The sequence below is a fragment of the Petaurus breviceps genome, unplaced genomic scaffold (assembly GCF_028583685.1).
Source record: "Petaurus breviceps papuanus isolate PSGF00001 unplaced genomic scaffold, PetGlider_PUasm1.0 90879, whole genome shotgun sequence".
NCBI classification, from domain to species: Eukaryota; Metazoa; Chordata; class Mammalia; order Diprotodontia; family Petauridae; genus Petaurus; species Petaurus breviceps.
The window spans coordinates 2382759-2404095 of NW_027187368.1; the positions used below are offsets into that span (position 1 = coordinate 2382759).

Consider the following 21337-nt stretch of genomic DNA (forward strand, 5'->3'; position numbering starts at 1 on the left):
AGGAAAGACTCTGGCACATAATTTTCATAGAATTTAGAGCTGGAAGGACATGAGTTCAATATAGGTCCCAAATTTAGATGTTAGACCTAGAAAGGAAGGACCTAAAGGATCATCTAATCCAGCTACCTCATGTTAACAGATGAGGAAACCAAATCCCAGACAATGGGCCTTGTCCAAGGTTATGCAAGTAGCAGAACAAGAATCTGCACCCAAATCACCCAGCTCCTAATCTGATGCTTTTTTCCCCTGACATTTTGTAAAAGGGGGAATTGAGTGTAGAGAAGGGAAGTTATTTGCTTCTTGTCACTAATGAGAGAGACAGAGAGAGAGAGATGGATGGAGGGAGAGAGAGGGAGGGAGAGAGGAGGAGGGATGGAGGGAGGGAAGGAGAGAGAGAGAGGGAGGGATGGATGGATGGAGGGAGGGAGAGAGGAAGGGAGGGAGACAGGGAGGGAGAGAGGAGGAAGGATGAAGGGAGGGGGAGAGAGAGAGGGAGGAGGGAGAGAGGGAGAAAGAGAGGGAGGGAGGGAAAGAAGGAGAGAGAGAGGGAGAGGGAGAGATAGTTCATCCAATGGACTGGAGAGTTTGGCTTAAAATAGCTAAATAAATCTTTAATATTTCTAATTGTAAATGTACATAAATTGCACAGCCACATGGAATTTCTGAACACCAACACCTTTCTCTGTACATTATTACATAGTTTAAAAGTCGAGACTGGAGAAACTCCAGGCAACAGTTTAACTTTTTTGTTTTTTTAACCTTTTTTTTTCCTTTTCACATACTTACAAAATGGAGGTGAGTCTGTTTCCATTTTTCTTTATAAGAGTCTCTAGAAAACAGAGTGAGTCTGGGCTTCAGCAAATAGACAAAGGGAGGGAAAGAGGTATATCTTAGGAGTCAGCGAGATGCTCTGTGGGGATTTGGGGTGTGTAGGGTGACAATTTCACCGTATCTTCTCAAAAGTTGGAGAAAGGATGGTCATTTACAGAAATTAGGCAGTTAACTCTGAGCAGAAAAATTAAGCCCCTCTCCCCTTCAAAGGACCTTGGAAAATTCAGTGATTTCTTTTATTTTTGGCTTATCAATAGCAGGGTCTCCAGGGATAGCCTGTTCTTCATCTGAACTCTGGAAAAACCACTGGTGGGGAGTGGGGAGGTGTTTGCAGCCATTGGGCCCAACAGCTCTTGCAGGGCAGGGACCATTTATCTAGCTCTACCATAGTGGGTGGGAGAGAAAATTTTGGGCTCTCCTGCCCTCCTCCTAGCTAGAGGTATTTGGTTCCTTGGGGATATTTTTTGGTTAGGTGTTTTGCTAACCTCTGCCATGGCCCTAGGACCCTTCGTGGAGGACATCAATGACTCATGGGGGAGCAGCAGCATCCTATCCAACAGGTCTGGAAGAAGAGGTTGATATCCCTGGGTGAGATTCAGTTCCGCTGGGCTTCCTCCAGTCCTACCCAAAGCTGGCATACTACCAGTTTCTCTACATATGATCTCCTGGGAGGGAGAATGAGTAGGAGCTCTTCAGATTAAGAGGACTCACCTAGGCCATGCCAGGAAGGCCTGGTAAACCCAAGACTCCTGAGGAAACACTCCTGTGGGGATGCACTCTGTGGCTGTGATTGTCAGTGCTATGTGCCAGCCACCCAGATGGTGCCTTATCCTGAAAAGACAAATGCATGGCTCTTCACAGAGCGGATTGAGCCCACTCCTCCAGTTAAGCTCTCCTGGACCCAAATTAAAAAAAAAATTCTAGGCCCTATTTTCGGCAATATTCTGGTAATTGGATGAAAATCTTTTTGTTCCAATCACATAAATTACCAATCCTAGGAATTTAGTGTTGGGACCTCAGAGGTCATCTCTTCCAACCTCTTCATTTTACAGATGAAGAAACTGAGGCCTAGAGAAGAAAAGTGACTTTCCCAAAGTCACACAGCTAGTGAAGGGGGCAGAGCTGGGATTCAAACTCGTTTCTTGATTCTAAATCTGGCACTTCCCACTGTACCACAGCTGTCTCCAATCAACTCAAAAAAAAAAAATCCCAACCCTCCTACTGCTCCTCAACTCTGTTTTTTTCTTTTTCCTTAATGAGAGAAAACAAAAAATAAAATTCCAAGTCATTCTACAAGCAGCTGCCCAATCCTGTCTGCAAGGCAGCACCAGGCGCGAATCACTATATACAGCTGATAGTGAAATAGTTACATTACAATCAAACACCGAGAGAACATTTACAAAAAAAGTTGTCAGACTTGCATTAAGATAAAAATCGGTGGACAGTCTGTACACTTTACAGTTTTTGCACCAGATAAGGCTCTCGCCATAGAGAGCATGAGAATGAGCGAGCAGGTGACAAATGTTATCTATAGTGGTCTTCGGTCCCTTGTTGACTTTCTCCCTGGCTGTGGGGACTTGGTCCCCAGTATTGCTATGAGACACACATTTCAGAAACAGAAACTCTGGGGGGAGGAGGGGGTGTGGAGAAACCTTCTCTTTTTGAAAACAAAAAGGAAAAAAAGAAATGGAGTGCTTATAAATATGGGTACGAGGACCAGCCTGTATTGGTAACTAAATATTATGATGGGCAGGAAATTAAAAACAGAAGCCCCCGTCTAAGGGTGTCCGAGTTCTCCACGTCTGACCTGGTTCTCAGAGGTACTGGCAGGGCCTAACTCAATGGCCTGAAAACCCTTAGGCAGAAGTGAGGTCCCCCTGTAGGATGAAGGGAGTAAAGAGACAGTAAAGGGCAAGGACGGGGAAGAAAGATGCTAGTCAATTTCCTACTCAATCAGCCAACCCCCTGAGCTACACAGGGCTGAATTTCTCCCCATGTAATTCACCCAAAGGCTCTTGCTATTTGGACAACCTCCTCCCAAGTCAGAATCTCCTGGGGAGTTAGGAGGTGGGGGGATGGGGAAGCACATCTCTACCCCTAATGCTCTATTTCTGATCCCCTCATCTTCTAACTTGACTACCATCCATCACAGGATGAGTCTCTCTGGCCCTGACCAACAATGAAATGGAATTAAATCGGTTTCATGGAAACATTCCCCCCAGGATCTCTGCTCCTTCCCCAAGCCACCACTTTGGCATTCATCTCTTGGTGGATTTGAGTCTTGGAGGAATTTGGAAATGGTAGTTTTTGCCCCTAATGGTCAAGAGTACCCTGCATGGATTTTCAGTGACCTTTCTGAGGGATGCTTGGTCTTGGTTTCAGGCCCTTCTCCAAAGCTAGCTGATTCAGCCAGTGAGGAGAACACTGAATCTGTGCCCTGCTCCACCACCTGAATTTTGATTTTGGAAAGGGGGGTAGTGGTCTGACCATGCCAGGAATGGGGAAATCAACTGAGCAAAAGGCATCTGCAGCTGGGGGAGGGGGGGAAAGCAGAGATTTCTAGGGACCCAGCATGCCAGCCCTAACTGGAATAATTGGGATCCTAGAAAAAATTAAATTGGGGTGGGGGGGGCAAGAGAGTTGAGGTTTTTCACCTTCTCTTTGGCTGGTTTCTTGGACCAGTCTCTGCAGGGGTGTGACAAGGAGAGACTTGGTCTGCAACATGGACCTTGCTGGCACTGAGTTGGCACTGGCAACTTGGCTCAGGCTAGAGGCAGGACTCAGTGCTCCATCCCCACCCCCTCATTGGTGGACCCATTAAATATGACTGCTCACTTGGGCCCCATTCCATGGGCCAAAGAAGATCTCTTCCCAAACCTGCCTCCTAAGAGCTGTCCTGGCTAGACCTTCTCTGACACAGGATGGAAGGGGACAGCACCAGAAAGTCCTGACTTTGAACCACAACACACAAGAAAAGTAAAAACAAGAACAAAAAGCCAGCCCTGGCCCTGGACGTGTGGGCCCACGGGTCCGGGAGGGGGTGGGGAGCAGGAGAAAGAGCATAGTCCGGACTGGCCAGCGGGCTGTGCGCACGGGGGGCCTGCCGGCTCCTTGCTGCTGTTCCTGTTGGGTGATCATGTTTAACATCCTTCAGGGCTCTTAATTCCCATGTAGTGCGTGCGTTCAATTTAAAGGGCCTGTATTCCAGAAAACGAGCGGGTTTTGTTTCTAATGCATACTGTGAAAGGAAAAAAAATTACAATTACCAATCTTCTCCTGGGCCTCTCCAGTACTATGATTATTATTTACATCATTAATTATTTCTCTTCTCCAGTTAGCTCATGACTCACATACTCCCTGTAAGAACCTCTTAAATAAAGCTGGTGGGCAGAGGAACACTCTGGGATTCACTTGGACTCTCTCCAAGAAATGCATTATGGTACTTCACATAGAACATTAAAAAGAAAAACTACTTTCCCAGGGCTTGGAGACCCACTTTTGGGCTTCCTTATAGGATAACCCAAACTCCAGAGTCAAGGGCACTTCCTCATAGATAGGGTCAACAGGCAGAAGGAACCTTAAGAGATCAAAGTATCATAAGGGATCTCAGAGATCAACGGATTCGATCTTCTCGTTTTTTAGACAAAGAAACTGAAAGAGAAATGGTAATGTGCCCAATGTCACCTAGGCAGGAAGAGCTAGGATTTGAACTCAGGTCATAGAATCACAGATTTTGAGCTAGAAGGGGCCTTCAGGTTCATCTAGTTCCACCTCCTCATTTGACGGAAGAGATAAAAAAGGGCCAGAGACATTAAATTCCTTGCCCACGGTTGCACAAACAAACAGTAAGTGGCTCTCAACTCCAGATTCTGCAATCTTTTCCCTACTCCACCTACTTCCTTTTCATCTGCCTCCAGGATACTGTTCCAGGAATGTACATCACTGGAATAAGAGTGAAAAAGGGCCCCAGAGACCTAGTTCAACCTATGCAGTTAATAGATGAAGAGTCCCAGGGACAGGGAGGGATTTGCCCAAGGTCGAAAAGATAACAAGCAGAAGGGCAAAGATTTTAACCCAGGACCTCTGACACTACTGTACTCCTTTCCAGGAAGCAGTTTTCTCTTTGTGACTTTCAGGTCTTTACAAAGTGGAACAAAAATTTTTAAAAAGTGCTAAATTTCCTTGTGTGGGGTCTATTTAACCAGCAGCAAGAGGAAAAAAAATCAGAATGGATGTGAGGAAAACAGGACAGGAGATGAAATAAATCTTCTTTCTTTGTTCCCCTTGCCAAGAGTGTCTGAGCCAACTTTCCACCTCTGTTTACCATAGGTCAGTTAAATTGGCCTTGGCCTGAGAGGCCTTCACTAAAGGCTATGTTCCACAGTGGATTCACAGGTTGACTAAATAAAGGCTAATAGGTAATCACGGAAGCCTAGAACACTGGGTGGGGTCTGGAGTTTGCTGGAACTTGGGTTGGGGGAATTAGAGGGGGTATGGGAGCATTCCCCCTTTCCCACTTGATTAGAAGGGATCAGTTGCTTCCTGTACATGCTCTCTTCCACAGTTCTCCCTAGTAGCTGACCTTCATTATAGCCTCCTGGTATAATTAAAAACAAACCAAAAACAAAAATCCAGTCGTTACTGGTATAAGGACAAAGTATAATAGTCACTGGCTGGGCCTTTACCTCCCTCCTCCCCTTCCACATCACATATGATAGATACTATGGCAACTTCTATCAAGGGGAAACCTTTGAAAGACTCCAAAGAGGGATGGGTTGTCTCAGGAGGTCCTTATCAACAAAACTCTTCAAGCAGAACCTGGATGATGACCTGATTAAGATGGTGAAGAGACATTTAGAGATCAGACAAGATGACACCAAAGGTCCCTTCTAACTTTTAACATTCCATGACCCTCCTCTGGACTTTTTACAGGATGGTCAAGTGTCCGAGGAGACCAAGGATCATCAAGTTTGGGAACACAGGGTATCCGGAAGGGGTCTTCAACACTTTTACATGCATTGGCAGAGGCGAGTGAGAGGCAGGTTTGCCTACTGTGGATCTGTGCTCCTGGCATCTTAAGAGCAGACTCAAAGACATCATTAAATGTCCTTGTGTGGGTTCTATTTGGAGACCAACTTAAGGAGAGGGGAAAGAAAACAGGATAGAAACATGGGGAAAAGGGCTAGAAATGAAGAACTCTGTTTGCTGCTTTCTTTTCAACTCAGCGGGACCCACAGAGGGGGGAACTTCACTAGGTGGTCAGCTTTTCTTGAGTGTTCTCTTCTATGAAAGCACCAACTCATCTACAAAGGAAAGAGCAAGCTGTCCCTCAAGCTTTAGAAAGCAGAAGGGAGAGGCTTAAGAGTTCTTCATCCTGGAAAAGAGAACTTGGGGTGGGAAAGCATAATTATCATATCTGACAATCTGAAGACCTATCATGTGTGAGAGGGATCAGACTTATTTGGCCTGGCCCCAGAGGGAAGAACTAGGACGGACTGCTAGAGGGAAAGCTACAGCATGGCCGACTTGGGCTCACCAGAACTTTCTAACCATCTGAGCTCTTCAGCAATGGGATGGATGGCATCATTAATTTCCCTGTACTGGGGGCATGTAAGCAGAGCATTTATGGTTATTTCTTAGGGATGTGGTAAAGGGTATTCCTGTTCAGGTATGGGTTGGACTAGGTAGCCTCTGGGGTCCCTTCCAGCTCTGCAATCTTATGGGCTTATCTCTCATGAACTGTCTTCCATTTTAGGGCTATTCTGCCTAAAATAACTAGGCCCCACCTGCTAAAATAAAAGCACTCTTTCCTGGGCAGTGCTATAACAACATTGATGATGGGAGGGGGGGGATGGGGAGGGAGGGAGAGAAGAAGTTGAATTGAGACTTGATTCCTTTGCCCTCTCTCTCATTTCTAGAAATTAACCCAAGCATTATCAGCCCCTGTGAGAATTTGGAGATTTGTCCAGCTCAAGAAGAAAAGGGTAATTGGTTTAAACATTTACACATCAAAAGAAATCCACCAACAGTGACACTTTGCAGTTTGGTTTTCTGGTATTTTTTTTTCCAAATATAACATTTTTTCTCCCTTAGGCCATACAACTCCCACATATAAGTCTTTTTTTTTTTTCCACCTTCCCCCAAACACATGGGCTTTAGCTTCTTGGGGAGGGGAGAGGAGAGGAGAGGGAGGAGGCAGTGCCTTCTGCCCCACAGTGCATCAGTCACACACGCTGGCTCCTATCCCGGCCGGCCTGGTGTCTTGGGGGGAGGGAGGGGAGAGATGAACCATTCTCTGAAGTGGCTGTTGCTCCTGCTGCCCCCGGTGCATTGGGCTGGAGATCTTGGGGTTTTTTATTTCTATATTTTACTTCTGTCTCCTCCTCCCCCCGTGCCCGGCGGCAGCGGCAGCGCTCCTCCTCCCTCCGGGTGAGTTAACAATTGCTGCTGTTTCTGAATTCGCCATTCTCTGTAATCTGCAATTTGGTTGGGTTTGTGGGGGAGATGCCGTTACGGGTCTGCATGCTGTACCTCTCTTTCAGCTGGGTCAGGGCGCTCATAAGGCGTGCATTGGCAGCATCCAGGGAGGCAATGCGTTTTTCCTGTGAATGAGAGAGCAGCCAAGGGAGGAGTCACTGGGGAGGGATGACCTTGGAATACTGGCTCCTTCCCAATGTTCCCCAATATGGACTGAACATTCGTTTTAACTCAACAGGCCTATAGGTTTGTAAGAAGGTTCAATTTTTCCAACCTAAGTCCCAGTGTTGGGGAGCACAGGGGAAAGAAATGGAATTATAACTCATTTTTAAAACAGTCCATACATTCATTCACTCATTGACCTACAAAATGTTAGTGTTATAGGGCATTCAAAATAGGACACCTCCAAAACTAAACAGTCAACTCTGCCCACTTTATAGATGAGAAAACAAGGCACACAATGGAGGAGGGAGTTGTCCAAGGTCACATAGCTAGTTAATGGCAGAGTTAGGATTTGAACCTAGCTATTATGAATTCAAATCCAGTGCTCTTTCCATTAGTCTATGGTGCCTCTCAATTCTCTTTGGGTATGGTCTTTGGGCATTCTCCTGTCTGACCTTCTTTCTCAGACTCCTTTGATGGCTCATCATCTATATTATGCCCCTTAACTGTGAGTATTCTCCAAGGCTGTTCTGAGTCTTCTTCTAACTGTATATTCTCTTGATGACCTCATCAGCACCCATGGATTTAATTATCATCTCTATGCAGATGGCTTCACACATCTATATTTCTAGCCTGGCTTCTTCCCTAAATGTCACTCCTGCACCACCAATGACATCCCACAATTACCTATTGGCCATTTCAAACTAGATATCGTGAAGACATCTCAAGATCAGCAACTTAATACTGAACTCATTATTTTTCCTCCCTCTTCACTTCACCCCTCTTTTCTTCCCAACTTCACTCTTTCTTTCAAAGGCACCATTCCCCCAGTGTCCCTAGTTGTAACCAGAGCATTATCTTCTCACACTCTCTTATACCATATAGACAATCGGTTGTTATTTCTTTCTTCACAATAATTCTTGAATCTGACTCCTTTTTTTCTACTCACACTGCCTCTTAGTTAAGGCCCTCACTACCTCTCACTGAGAATTATTGCAAGTCTCCTAACTGATCTACCTGCCTTGTCTTACCACTTCAGTCTATCCTCCACACTGCTGCCAAAGTGATTTTTCTTATGTGAAAATCTATCCATATCAATCCTCAATTTAAGAAATTTCAGTGGCTCCTTTTTTTTGGAAGGAAGAGCACAAGGAAATTGGGGTTAAGTGACTTGCCCAAAGTCATACAGCTACTAAGTGTCAAATGTCTGAGGCCAGATTTGAACTCAGGTCCTCCTGATTCCAGGGCTGGTGCTCTATTCACAGTGCCATCTACCTGGCCCTACCCTCCCTTTTTTTTTTCCCCAAGGATAAAAAAATAAACACCTCTGTTTAACTTTGAAAGGTCTTTACAACCTTCTTGTTATACCTACAACCTTTCCTTCTAACTTCACTGGTGGCCATTAAGCTCCCTTCTGTGTGTGCACTCTGCAACCTAGTCAAAATGGCCTTTTCTGTTCCTCCTATATGATATTCCATCTCCCTTCTTAATGTCTTTGCATTGGCCATCCCATATGCCTGGAGTGCCCTCCCTTCTTACTTCTGTGCCACTGAATCCCTCTCTTCTTTTGTGATTCAACTCGGGTGCCATCTTTCCTGATGCCTCCAAGTACTAGGGCCCTTCTTCCCAAACTATTTGGTGTTTATTTAATTTATTCTGTATAAAGTGATAGATGTCTTCTCCATTAGAAGCTCCTTGAGTATAGGACCCACTGGAGTGGGTTGGAGTAAGTCTTGATTTCTTTGCCTGCTTTCTCCCTTTCGGGGATTACAGGTTGGGGGATTATTAGTTAGTTCATTCATTTTATCTCTAGCTCTAGTACCTAGCACAGTGGCTATCACACAGTATGTATTTAATAAATGCTTGTTAGTTGATTGTTCTACCTCACAATGTTTTCCTGAAATCAAAGCATCCATGGCATTCCCCTGATCTAGTACCCTAGCAAAAAGGTGATTAAGGATCTAGCCTGGCACGATTTGTTCTTAGTGAATCCAAATGGGCTCCAAATGGTCTCTGTATTCCTTTCTAGCAAATGGTAGCAAACCATGTTGAATATTCTCTCTAGTATCTGTGAATCAACACAAGGCTTAACAATTGCTCATCTTTAGGCTCCCAATCCCTCAGAACTTCTGAAATGCCTCCAGTGGTGGCTCTGAAATAACCCAAGTCCCCTTCCCCACCACCCTGGGATAGAATGCCTGAGCCAAGAAAGACACATTCATTCTTATTTCCTTACATAACTGGGGTCTAAGCCCTCTAACTTTAAGAATTTTTTTACTTCCTATCAATCTAAAACCTGCCACTAAGAAATATCATCAATGCTTTCATTCAATTCACTGATAAAACAATGTTGAAGAGAAGGGTCTCACAGACAGAGCCCTGGGACACTGCCCTAGAGACTTCCCTGTGGATTGATAATTATCCATCCATTTATCATCACTCTCTGGATCTAGTCATTCAAATACTTCTGAATTCACCTGCTACCCAGTCCTTCTCTCTCTATATATATTCCTTCCTAATGCCCCTCCCCCCCAACCATGTTCCCCTGATAATAGCAATCTAGTCACCAGTTAAAAAAGGAAATGAGATTACTATGACCTGACTTATTCTTGATAAACCCATGCTGGCTCCTAATGATTACCCTTCCCATGACTAAGTATTGGGAAACCATGTGTGAGTAATGCAATCTATAATGCTGTCAAGAATCAAAATCAAATTCACCAATCTATAGTTTGAAAATTCTACCTCCCTCTCTCTCTTTCTAAAACAGGAACAACACACCTTAATGATTGTACTCACATTTATATTGTCCTTTATAAAATACTTTCTTCATAGCACCCCATCAGGTACACAGTACAAATCTAATTTTTCCCATTTTAGATGAGGAAACCAAGTACCACAAAGATGAAGTGATTTTTCCCAAGGTCAGAAGCTGGTTCTCTGGTAGGTTCTACATGCTAATAAGGCTTTTGACTGTAGAACCAGGGTTTGTTTTTGTTTTGTTGTTTTTTCTTCTCAATTTTCCTGTGCCATCTCGAATGCTATGTTCTATCCTTCCTATTAGATCTAGGCTTTTAAAAGAGAGTATGTTACTGAATTCTAGTCACAAGGCCTGTTCTAACAAATCATGATGATACCTATGAGAGACTGTATTTGCCTCCTTGCGTGAAAATTTCAAGTTCATTCTGGGAGTTGGTAGAGAGACATCTCAGGCTGGATCAGCTTTCCTGTTAGCTTCGCTTGAAAATCATGAGGTGTGCCCTCTGCTTTTTTAAGACAAAGGAGTTCTATCTTCTCTGTTTTTATTGTAATATTCAGGACTTTTCTCCCTCTAAGGACTAAGGGACAGTGGACAGGGCTAGATTCTTCAGTACTCTGAATGGCCATCCCATGCTAATGGCAGGTGGGCAAATCTTTTCCTTATTCTCACCTAGGTGTTGGAGCATCATAATTCCAGAGCTAAATCTTCATGACATTTTCTGATCCTACTTTGAGCAAGAATCTCCATTCCACCCCAGCCACCCCCTACCAGCTACCTTGTTCTTGTTTCTGCAGTCAAAGTAAGCATGTGGGGGGAAAGCTTCCCTTCTGAGGACTTTCACACTGCCCTTCCTAAGTGAGAATAAGTGTTATCACCTCCCCACTTGTAAACAGCTAGCCCTGTTCCCAAACATGTGTGGGTGGTAACAGGACAAGGCCTAGCAGGAGCTTATTCATATAAACAAATGGAATTGTCCCCTTCCATCTGTGAGAAGTAACAAAGGAGAGGTACTAATAGGGAAAACAGCTCCCAACCTGGGCATCAATAATCTTCTGCTTGGAGTCCACCGCTGCCTGCATCTCTGCGTGGTCCTTCTTTAATTCCTCCTCCACTGACATCAACCTGGAGAAAGAAAACAGGAGTGACACCCATGACTGGGAGATATTTCTGTCACTGACCATGCACCAGAGTACAATGGTTTCCTCTAGAGAGGAGAGCTCCAGTGAAAATCAAGCCTGACCACTTTGTGAATGAGGGCAGGCCTTTGGCTCCTGAGCAAGGCTGAGACATAACAGCATTATACACTGTCAGAACTTCAGGTGTCCACAGACCATATAATAGAGTTGAAAGGGTACTTGGAACACAGAATGTCACACAGCTGGAAAGGCCTTTAGAATGTCATAATGTCATAGTTGGAAATGCCATGAGAATAGAGAATGTCACAGCTGGGAGGGCCCTTAGAACAGAGAATGTCACAGCTGCGAGGGCCCTTAGAACAGAGAATGTCACAGCTGCGAGGGCCCTTAGAACAGAGAATGTCACAGCTGCGAGGGCCCTTTAGAACAGAATATCACAAATGGAAGGGACTACAGAATACAGAAAAGTTAGGAAGTAGATCTTAGAATAGAGAATGCGTAGAAGCCAACTTTGCTTTAATACTTCCATTTTGAAAACTGTCCTTTTCATGAGGTTTGAAGTAAGGAGGCAGGTATTCTAGTCCCCCTTCCATTTTGTAGCCTCAAGCTTTACCCTCCTGGGTCCAGGAAGATATTTTCCAACTGATGAAGCCAGCATAATATAAACAACCCCTAGGTATTCCTTAATCACATGCTTTTGCCTAAATAAATGTATGTGTTTTATGACTAGCTATTTCAACTTAGACAGTGGAGAAAAAAAAGTCGGGACATAATAGATCTCCCAAGTTCTTTCACACATAGTAGTTTTTTGTTTGTATATAAGATATTTTGATCCTTTAAGAAGTGAGAGTCACTTCCTAAAGAAGTGCTGTCCTCTATCTTGGCCAACTGCTTTTTGTTTGTTGTTATTTTTAAATAAAAGTTTTCTGCAATCTTGCCTGCTAAAACCAAGAAAGTGATCCCCCCCCACAATTTTTGGAGATAGAAGGCATCATCTAGTCCAATTCTTTCATTTTACAGTAGAGGAAACTTAAGCTCACAGAGGGCTAGTGACTTGCCTAAGGTCACACATCTAGGAAGTGGTAGCAATGGGCCTTGGGCCAGTTCTCCTGACTCTCAGTCCAGTGCTCTTTGCACTATGCCACAATAACGAGACTATGAGAGAGGTCTCACCCCAATAGCCAACAACCAGACTTTCATACAGAGTGGCCCACATTCACCAATCCCACAGCCATAACATGTCCTCCTCCTTGTGAATGAGCTGCAGAGAAGCCTGGAGACCCTAGAGCTTTCCTAGAGCTCCAATACCGAGTCTTCCTCCGGGGTCAATCTTTGCAGCACTCTGTTACACACCACCAGAGCCTTCCAGAGGTCATCAGATGGTTGCCATGATCTAGTCTACCAATCTGTATTCTATTTCCAATAGTCACAGATTGTTAGGGCTGCAAGACTCAGAACTCATGAAGTCCAATCCCTCTTTTTACAAAGAAGGAAACTGAGGTTCAGTGAGAAGAAGATGACTTTCTCAAGCTACACAAAGGGCTGAAGGCAGCAAAGCTGGGACTCAAATTCAGGTCTTCTTCCTCATCCAGAGTTCTTTCCCCTGCCCTCCTTTGGATTCCAAAATGACAAGGCTTTAAGGAGAACATCAGAAACCTCAAATGAATCCCCTCTCCTGTCTCTTCCTTCTCGTGAGCTCTTGTCTGGGTTGCTAGAGTACCTTCTTATTGGTCAGCTCAGCTAGCCATCTACACTGAGTCTTGGGCTTTAGGGCTACTCCATAAATTGGTGACTTTGAAAGGCAGAGAAAGAGAGAAAGATCAGGACAAAGGTTTGTCCAACTCTTTAACCAAAATTCCTAACAGTTAGTAATACTATCACTTATGTTTTCCTTTCTTAATATTTCCCCAATGCTTTGCCATCTAATATCTAATTTGATCCTCACAACACCCTGGTAGGGGAGACAGAGAAGGGACCATTATCCACATTTTACAGAAAGGGAAAGGGAGGCTCCAGAAGTTACCTGCTTAAGGTCATACAGGTAATGACATAGGGAGAGCCAGACCAAGGACAGAGGATTCTTGCTTCTCAGTCCTGTGTTATATAATAAGCTCCCATTTCTAGGGCCCTTCCAAGTTACAAAGCCCTTTCACAGCTCTTATCACATTTGACCCTCAAAAGGTAGGTGTTTTGATAAGTAATGTTTTAACTGACCTTCACGACCATTCTGAGAAAAGGGCAGTATAAGCATTAGCAATCTCATTTTACAGGCAAAGAAATCGGGATCAAATGACTTGCCCAAGGTCACATGGTAAATAAAAGTGGTAGAGCTGGACCTAGCACCAGATTTTTTCTATCCTTTGGACTACATTGTCACATTTTTCTGCACTCAAAGAAAGACAGAGACAAAGTATGGGAATGGGGGAAGTTCAGTGATACAGACATGGGAAAGGGCTTTGCCCAACTCACCTGCTGATGATCCCCTTCATCTGAATCTCCTTATCCTCTTGCTGCCTCCGTAACCTCTCCTCCCCTTCCTCCAGCCGAGCCTGGTACTCCAACATCAGCTTCTGGGTCGTCTCCTCTTGGCACTTGAACCTGCTCTCATACTCTTCTAGCTTCTTGGCTGAGATACGAAGCTTGTCCTGTAGCACTACAATGTCCTGCTGGGACAGCCCGCAAGCAGGGACACGCATGCACAATCACGTACACGCAAAATAAACACAGAGCGGATTGGTTGTTAGCTTCCTGCTTGGGGTCTCACTGATACCTGGAACATGGGTTCCCCCCATGAATCCAAGTGAATTGTTAGGCCTGGGCTCCTGTCTATTCCTCTGCCAGACTACGTGAGACTCCAGCCTAACCCAATGGCAAAAGGCTCTGTCTGAGGAGAGAACACCCTTGGGTGACAGGGGATGGTTAGGATTAGCCTGAGATGTACAGCTCCTTGATTCCCACTTATGGATGGGTATGTGTGGGTGTGTATGTGTTGGGGTTGAGGGGAGGGACATTGTCAGGCAGAGAGGGGCATTCATCATGATGATGAAGGAGATGATCCATCCAACTGTGGGGAGGCTGGCAGAGACAGAAAAGGGGCTAAAGTGTAGACAGGCAAGAGCACCGAATCACTAGGCAGACCAAGTCTGGGTGATTTAGAGTAGCGGTTGAGCCCACGAGGATCTGACTTTGAGAAAGGAAAGAAAAAAAAAGAAAGAAAAAAGAAAAACCAATAGCAAAAAAAAAAAAAAAAATCAGGCTGAGAAAGGAGAGAAGAAGCAATGGTCCGCTGGGCATGAATCAAGCAGGAGAGGCAGCACCTGAAGCAGACCAGAGTAAGGCAGCAGAGATGGAATGGATCAAATGACCAGTATCACCCAGCAAGGAGGACCAGGAGATCCCTCGAGCCCCTCCTGTCCCCATCCCCAGTGGAATCCCCAAGGTACAGGGACACGGGAGCAGCTAAGTACCACATTAAATCATCCTTCTGGCACCAGCCTTCCCACTATGGGATTGGGGCAAGAAGGATTTTTCACTGTGTATATATATCATTCCGTCATTAGAAATACAAGGGGCGGGATAAGGGTAGAAGAGATATAATCAGGAATTCACAGAGAAACCAAAAACAGGATATGACTGACAATCCCTTTCAGGTGTATTGTTTTTCCTTAGTGGCCTCTATGAATTTGCTTTTTAAATATTCTGATAACTGTATTTCAATAAAATTTGAAATATATTTTTTTTTTTGTAACAGTCATGTATTTTTATTTTATGCCTTTAGAAACTTCATTCTTAGAAGGGTTCCATAGGTATCACCACATTGTCAAAGGGGTCTGTGACATAGACATTAAGACTTTAGGGCCTTACAGCCTCTCCAGCAAAATGGGACCCCCAAGAGCTCAACAATCCTCAAGGAGGCAGAAGCCTCAGAGGAAGGCTGGCTGATAAAAGGGAATAGGACGTGAGATGATGGATGACACAAGTTAGTCTGCTGAGGGGCCTCTCAAGGACCAGGATAAAAGGTTATCTTGGTTCAGGAATGCCCTGACTATGGTATAGACAGAACTGTGATAACCATTATTATCATCGTTCTGGGAATGGAAATATTGGGCCACAATGAGATTTCCACCAGTTTGGGCAGAGTCCTGTGGAAACTATACAGAGATGAAGAAGGAATCATTCTCTTTTAGGGTCACAGGATTAAGATCTAGAAAGAGACTTCTGATCAGCCTAATTGTGACAATCCCAAAGTCACACAGTTAGTGACAGAAAAAGGATTTGAACCCAGGTCTCCTTTCCACTGCACCACACTAGATCTCAAGCCTCCATGCCTGGGGACTGGCAAAGAAAGTTTTGTCAGCTGGTTGCTAGCACTCTTGTGTCTATAAGACATGAAAGCATACTTGGAAGAGTGTACGCTCTTTGGGACTGCACAAGATGAGATGGAGGAAAAGACTACCTTCAGACCAGGGAGATGCATTCAATTAATCACAGGTGAGGTAAAGTCCCCTCCCAGACATGGATGGGAGAGTATGCCTCTAGAAGGGGAATTCAGGGGGTAGGGATTCCTCCTCTTAGGGTCCAGAACTGAAAGAGACATTAGGAACTCAGTTAATCCAACTCCCTCTTACAGATGAGGAACATGATGTCCAAAATTAAGTGACTTGCCCAAGATGGTGCCAGGAGCAAACAGAAGAAGCAGGACTTGAGCCCAGGTCTTCTGATCCCAAATCATTTGCCTCTTTCTCCACTAACACAATCATAAAATAATGGGGGAATGCTAATGTTAACTACTGATGCCAGTGGCTGATGTGATGAGAAGGTAATGGAATACATTATGGGAATAAAGAGCTGGGGTGAAAGGAGGCTGATGAAGAACCAAACTATCAAACTTGAGTCTCCCTAAAAGCTGGACTCCTTCTTCCTGTCTACTCCTCAAGATGGAACTCTGATCACAGGGTAAACCCCATCAGCACCAGAGCTAGAGAACCACTACACCACAGAGGCCACTCCTGACCCCAGACGGAAGTTGGGCTCCTCTAACGAACCCCAGTCCTGCCTAGCAGAGACAAGCAGTGGAGGCCAGGATGTCTGCAGCACTTAATCAAGAGGAGAAAGAACTGAAAATCCTCAGAGCCCAACAGGGCCTTTCAGTCTGTCCTCTGACCCTAAACATCTGGTTACCCACAACTACCACAAAATGACAGGGTGTTAGAGCTAAAAGCATTCTCAGAAATATTCTGGGCAGCCAGGTGGTGCAGTGGATAGAGTGCCAGGCCTAGGGTCAGAAACACTGATATTACTCAGTTCAAATCTGGCCTAAGACACTTAGTAGCTGTGTGACCCTGGACAAGTCACTTGACTCCTGATCTACAAAATGAGCCAGAGAAGATGGTAAACCACTCCAATAGCATCACCAAGAAAACCCCAAGTGGGGTCACAGAGAGTCAGATACAACTGAAGGACAACTACACTGAAGCCTCCCATGTTACATATGGGGAAACCAAGGCTCAGGGAAATTAAATGAGCCGAAGATTTTGAGCTGGAAGGAACCTTGGAGATGATCTAGTTCAATCTTTTTATTTTCCTGATGAGGCCTGACCACGATCACTGAGGCAGCAGGGGTAGAAGTGGAACCCAGAGCCCTCTTACCCCCAATCCAGTGCCTATGGCTTGGAAAGAGCAGAGTCAGGCTCTAAAGCTTATTCTGCTGACTCCCAAGCTCGCTGTTCTGTCTACCACCCCATGTTCTTTCCCAGAAGATTCCACAAGTGTCTCCTGTATCCTAACCATTTAGAAGGCCTGGGGTGTAATACCAACATGGTTCAACATAGCTCTTAGGACAGCAATTGGGGGAGGAGGAAGGATTTGATTAAGGGGGGGCTTGTAGGGAGGGGGGAAATTCTTCATTTCCAAAAACACTGTTGGAGAACCCCTCCCCCATATTAATTCAGCACAACACTGAACATTTCCCATTCACCTGCCTTTGGTGGACTCAGAACCTCAGGCCCTGCAGCATCCTAACTAGAGGGCCAGAACCAAGGCTGTCTTCAGCCCTGGGGATGTGAGAGGGGTTGCCCCAGACAAAGCATGTCCTATAGAGTGGGAAGACAAAGGCTAAAGGCCCGGGGGCCACAAGACCACAGCACTGAGAGGGACTTTAGAGAGTCCCTCAGATAAAGGAAGTTCACAAGGCACTAGGTTTGGAATGCAGGACTCCATTCCCAGGGCTCCCTTTTACCAGATCCTGTGACCTCCACAGGTGTATGATGGTAATAATCCTTGTAAATCACCAAAGAGATAAAGCAAAGACGGATGGGGTCAGCCCCAGGCCAGGACATGCCTGAATAGTACTGCTCCCTGGGTCATCCAACTGCACTGTACCCACTCCCACTTTCCAGCCCATCCTCCCCCACCCCAGTATGGCAGGGTCACCATACTCCAGGACCCTGAGCTCTGCAGGGCTTAGCTCCCAGTCATGGAAATGCCAGGGACCAGTCTCAGGTTACCTTTTCAGCTTGGCTGAGTTCCTCCTTACTCCTTAGCTTATCCCTGTGTTTGGGGTCTGGGTCAAAGCTCTCATCTTCTAAAAACTGCATGTTCATATTCAATAGCCAAGCGGCTGTGCGGTCCAGTGCATTGGGGTTCACAGGTGAAGGGGCCTACAATGAGACATATAGCCAGAACCAGAGAAATAAATGGCAAGAACAAGAGTGGCATGGGACCTGAGGGGTGGGGTGAGGAGGGCTGGGGTTAAGGTAAGGGGATAGGATGGAGGGACCAAGGTAGAAAAGAGCTGAGAGAAGAAGAAATTGAGGAAGAAGGGGGGGGAGGGGCACAGAAAGATAAACAAAGAGAATAGGACTGAGAGACTTAAGAGATTTCAAGAGTGAGAAAGAATATTAGGGGAAGAAGAAGAAGAGGAGGAAAAAGAACAAGAAGAGGAAGAGGGGGGACTAAGACAAACACAAAGGGACAAAAAGAGGGTATGAGGGAAGGACAAAGAGAAGAATAAGGGTCAAGGAAAGATAAACCAAGAGGAACTGAAATTGAAAGAGAAGGTCAGAGAGAGGTGGACAGAGAAAGAAAGGAAAGGACTCAGACACACAAAGACAAGGGAAGAGAGAGAAGGGCTGAGATAGAAGCACAGAGGAATTAAAAGACTGGAAGAAAGAAATACATATAAAGAGAAGAATGAAGAGAAAGATAGGAACACAGTAAGTGATACAAAGATTGAGTGAATAGAATAAGGAAGTGGCAAAGAGAACAAAAGATAGAAGGGAAGAAATGAGAAGAGGAAGGAAGGAGAAGAATTGAGTGTTTTCTTCTGACAAAGGTTAAACACTGGAATGCTTCATCTTTCCGGAGTGGAAGGTGCCGCTCCTGCAGCCAGCTGCCCCACACCATCCCTCTGGGACAACGGTCCGTAGTGGTGGGAGTGGTTTGTACTGAACCTCCCCTGCTCTCCTGCCCCATGGCCACTGTGAGAGAGGGTTCTGCAAGCCTGGGGTGAAGTGTGATGCCAACTGGCCCAACAGGGCTTATATACGCAACTTTGTATGCACATGGATCTAACTGGTGTACAAGGCAGCCTAGAGAACTGTGCCTAAGACAAAGTGGAATGGTGATCTCCAAGTGGGGAATGTAAGGCCATCACAAGGTCCAGAAGGACCAGGTCTATAGAGTCCTTGAGTATTAGAGTCAGAGAGTCATCTAGTCTAACTCACTTTACAGAAAGGCTACTGAGGCCCAGAGAAGGTCACAGCAAGTCAGTTGCAGTGCCAGGACTCAAACCTCTGATCTTGACTCCTCACACAAGTCTCTTTCTACTGAACCGTGTGGTCTTGGCTTTTTGGTTAGGGCTCTTGTCATTCAAGGTCTCAGGACTGCCATGGTAGGACAGCAGGATTATCAAACTTCCTAGCTTAAGGGCAATGTGGTAACACCCTGTCCATGTAGTTGATAAGACTTAGGACTTTTAGCTAAGCCTCTCTGCACAGGAACAGTTTGGTCTATGGGGCAGAGTTCCAACCTTGGAGTCAAAAGACACCTGGGCTTGAATACTGGCTCTGATACTGCTGTGTGACCCTGGTAAAATTACCTCATTGAGCCTCATTTTTCTAAGCTGCAAAACGGGGATATTTGTACTACCTCTCTCTCTCACAAGACTGTAGCAAAGAAAGTGCTCTATAAAGCACCTGAGAAATGTGAGTCATTATCGTTATTCAATATCTATGCTATTCATAGGACCTCTATCCTGGAACCCTAAGCCCAGCTTATCCTTTCCCACTGGCTTCTTGGGGGACTGTCACAGCTCTTGATGGAGGGGTTGAAGCCCCAAGGACCAAGAGGTAGGTACTGTTTTAGGACAAGGAATACTCTTTAAGTTAAAAATTTTTCCCCAAGTTGAAAGGCCTATGAGAGCAAACCAAGGATGCCCAGATGTGACCAGTGAGAGACACTCCCTGACCATCTCAACATTCCCAAAGAGACTATATATAAGCCTGTAGCCCTCTCCCTGCTGGTGACATGAGGTCTGACTGGGCGCTAGCTGGAGCATGGGATGATGGTTCTAGGTATGGAAATTCAAGGCAGACTTGAGGATGTGGATGTGAAATGATGAGAAGGAATAAAAAAAAAGCAGGATAACCACTCTTCCTGTACCAGCAGTGAGGTTAGAAGATGAACTGTGTCTTCAAACCCAGCTCCAGAACACCCCCCCACCCCCCAAGTAGTACAGTGGAGGTTCCCTTACGGATCTGACCTCGGGAATAAGACTGGGAAGCTTCTGAGTCACTAGGGTGTGCTGGCTCCTAGAGCTGGGCTGGCTCCCAGGTCCAGCAAAGACTGACCTGTTTGTGCATGGTACGCTGCTTCATCTCGGGGCTGTCCCCCTTAGAGGACGATGACTGCTGCCTGAGCCGGGCTCCACTGCCCGGCCAGTCAGGGGAGGAGGACATCATGCTCCCGCTTGACGGCCGGGGGTACTGCATGGTGTTCAAGAGGGAAGGTGGCGTCCGGCCCCGAGTGACAGGGGGAGGTGGGGGAGGCGGTGGCTGGTCTATCCGCCGCTGAGGGCCGGCACTGTTCTGCCGTGGCACAGCAGACTGTCCACCCTTTTCTGTCAGCGACATCTGCCGCCTTGCCAGCTCCCCAGGGCGCCGGGTCAAGTCCTCGGCAGCAGCGCTCCCAAAGCCTCCCCCACTAAGTTTGCTAGCTGCCAGCTCCTCACTGTTGCTGTGAGAGCTCAGCGAGCTGTGGCACTCAGAGCCCGAGTCTCCTAAGCCCCTGGGTGAGAGGGGCAAGCCAGCAGCCATCTGATATACAGGGTTCTGGAAAGATAGTGGTGCTAGCAGCTGGGGCCGGCCCGGTGCACCCTCAGAGCTGGGTGTGGTGGGTGTCTGCCCTGCCCGCCGCACCGTGGCCATGCCTGCCAGGCTGTTCTGGGTTGTCCGGGCTGTCCACACACCCTGTAGCTGCCCTGTGGATGACTGGCTGTCATTGAGAGGGTCCGAGGCCCCTGGGGTGCTGGTGCCCCCATCCAACATCCGACTGTCCTGCAGGTCCACCATGGAGAGGCTTTTGCTGCCGTTGGACATCTGGACGTCAGGCTCATTGGCCTCCGAGTAGCTCGAGCTCCGGGCAGGGGAGGGTTGGACCCCAGAGGACCTTGTGACAAAAAACAAGTCCTTGTTTTCAGGGGTTGGAGATGGTAACCGTGTGAAATCTATCAGACTGCAGGGAAGAAAAGCACACACAGGGGAAGGGGTAGGGAGGGAAGGAGAAGAAGAAGAACCATAAATGCTATGCAAAAGCGCAAAATAAACAGAATAAATCAATCCAGGGAAGAACAAGCAGGAAGATTATTGTTGGGGAAGAGCAAAACAGCCAGGGAGGCATGGGTAGGGGAGGTCTGTGGGGCTCACGGTGAGAAAGGAGGAGGGAGGGAAGGAATCATGGCACTGGAAGATTT

At 46.1% G+C, this 21337-nt stretch overlaps 1 protein-coding gene across 14 annotated transcripts in view; it reads right to left on the reverse strand.

Annotated features, from left to right (window-relative positions):
• Positions 1–590: 590 nt before the first annotated feature.
• The window catches only part of DAB2IP (DAB2 interacting protein), a 324396-nt gene continuing 303649 nt past the window's right edge, over positions 591–21337 (reverse strand). For 12 of the 14 annotated variants that reach the window (XM_069073763.1, XM_069073765.1, XM_069073766.1 and 9 more), the window contains 5 exons: positions 20217–21099; positions 17874–18026; positions 13837–14030; positions 11266–11353; positions 6867–7433 (listed from right to left, as the gene is read on the reverse strand). In XM_069073763.1, the coding sequence (XP_068929864.1) occupies positions 7266–7433; positions 11266–11353; positions 13837–14030; positions 17874–18026; positions 20217–21099 (1486 nt within the window). In that variant the 3' untranslated portion in view covers positions 6867–7265. Of the gene's footprint in view, positions 4070–6866; positions 7434–11265; positions 11354–13836; positions 14031–17873; positions 18027–20216; positions 21100–21337 lie in introns of those variants that run through there. The other 2 variants (XM_069073764.1, XM_069073762.1) reach the window with 2 other exon arrangements.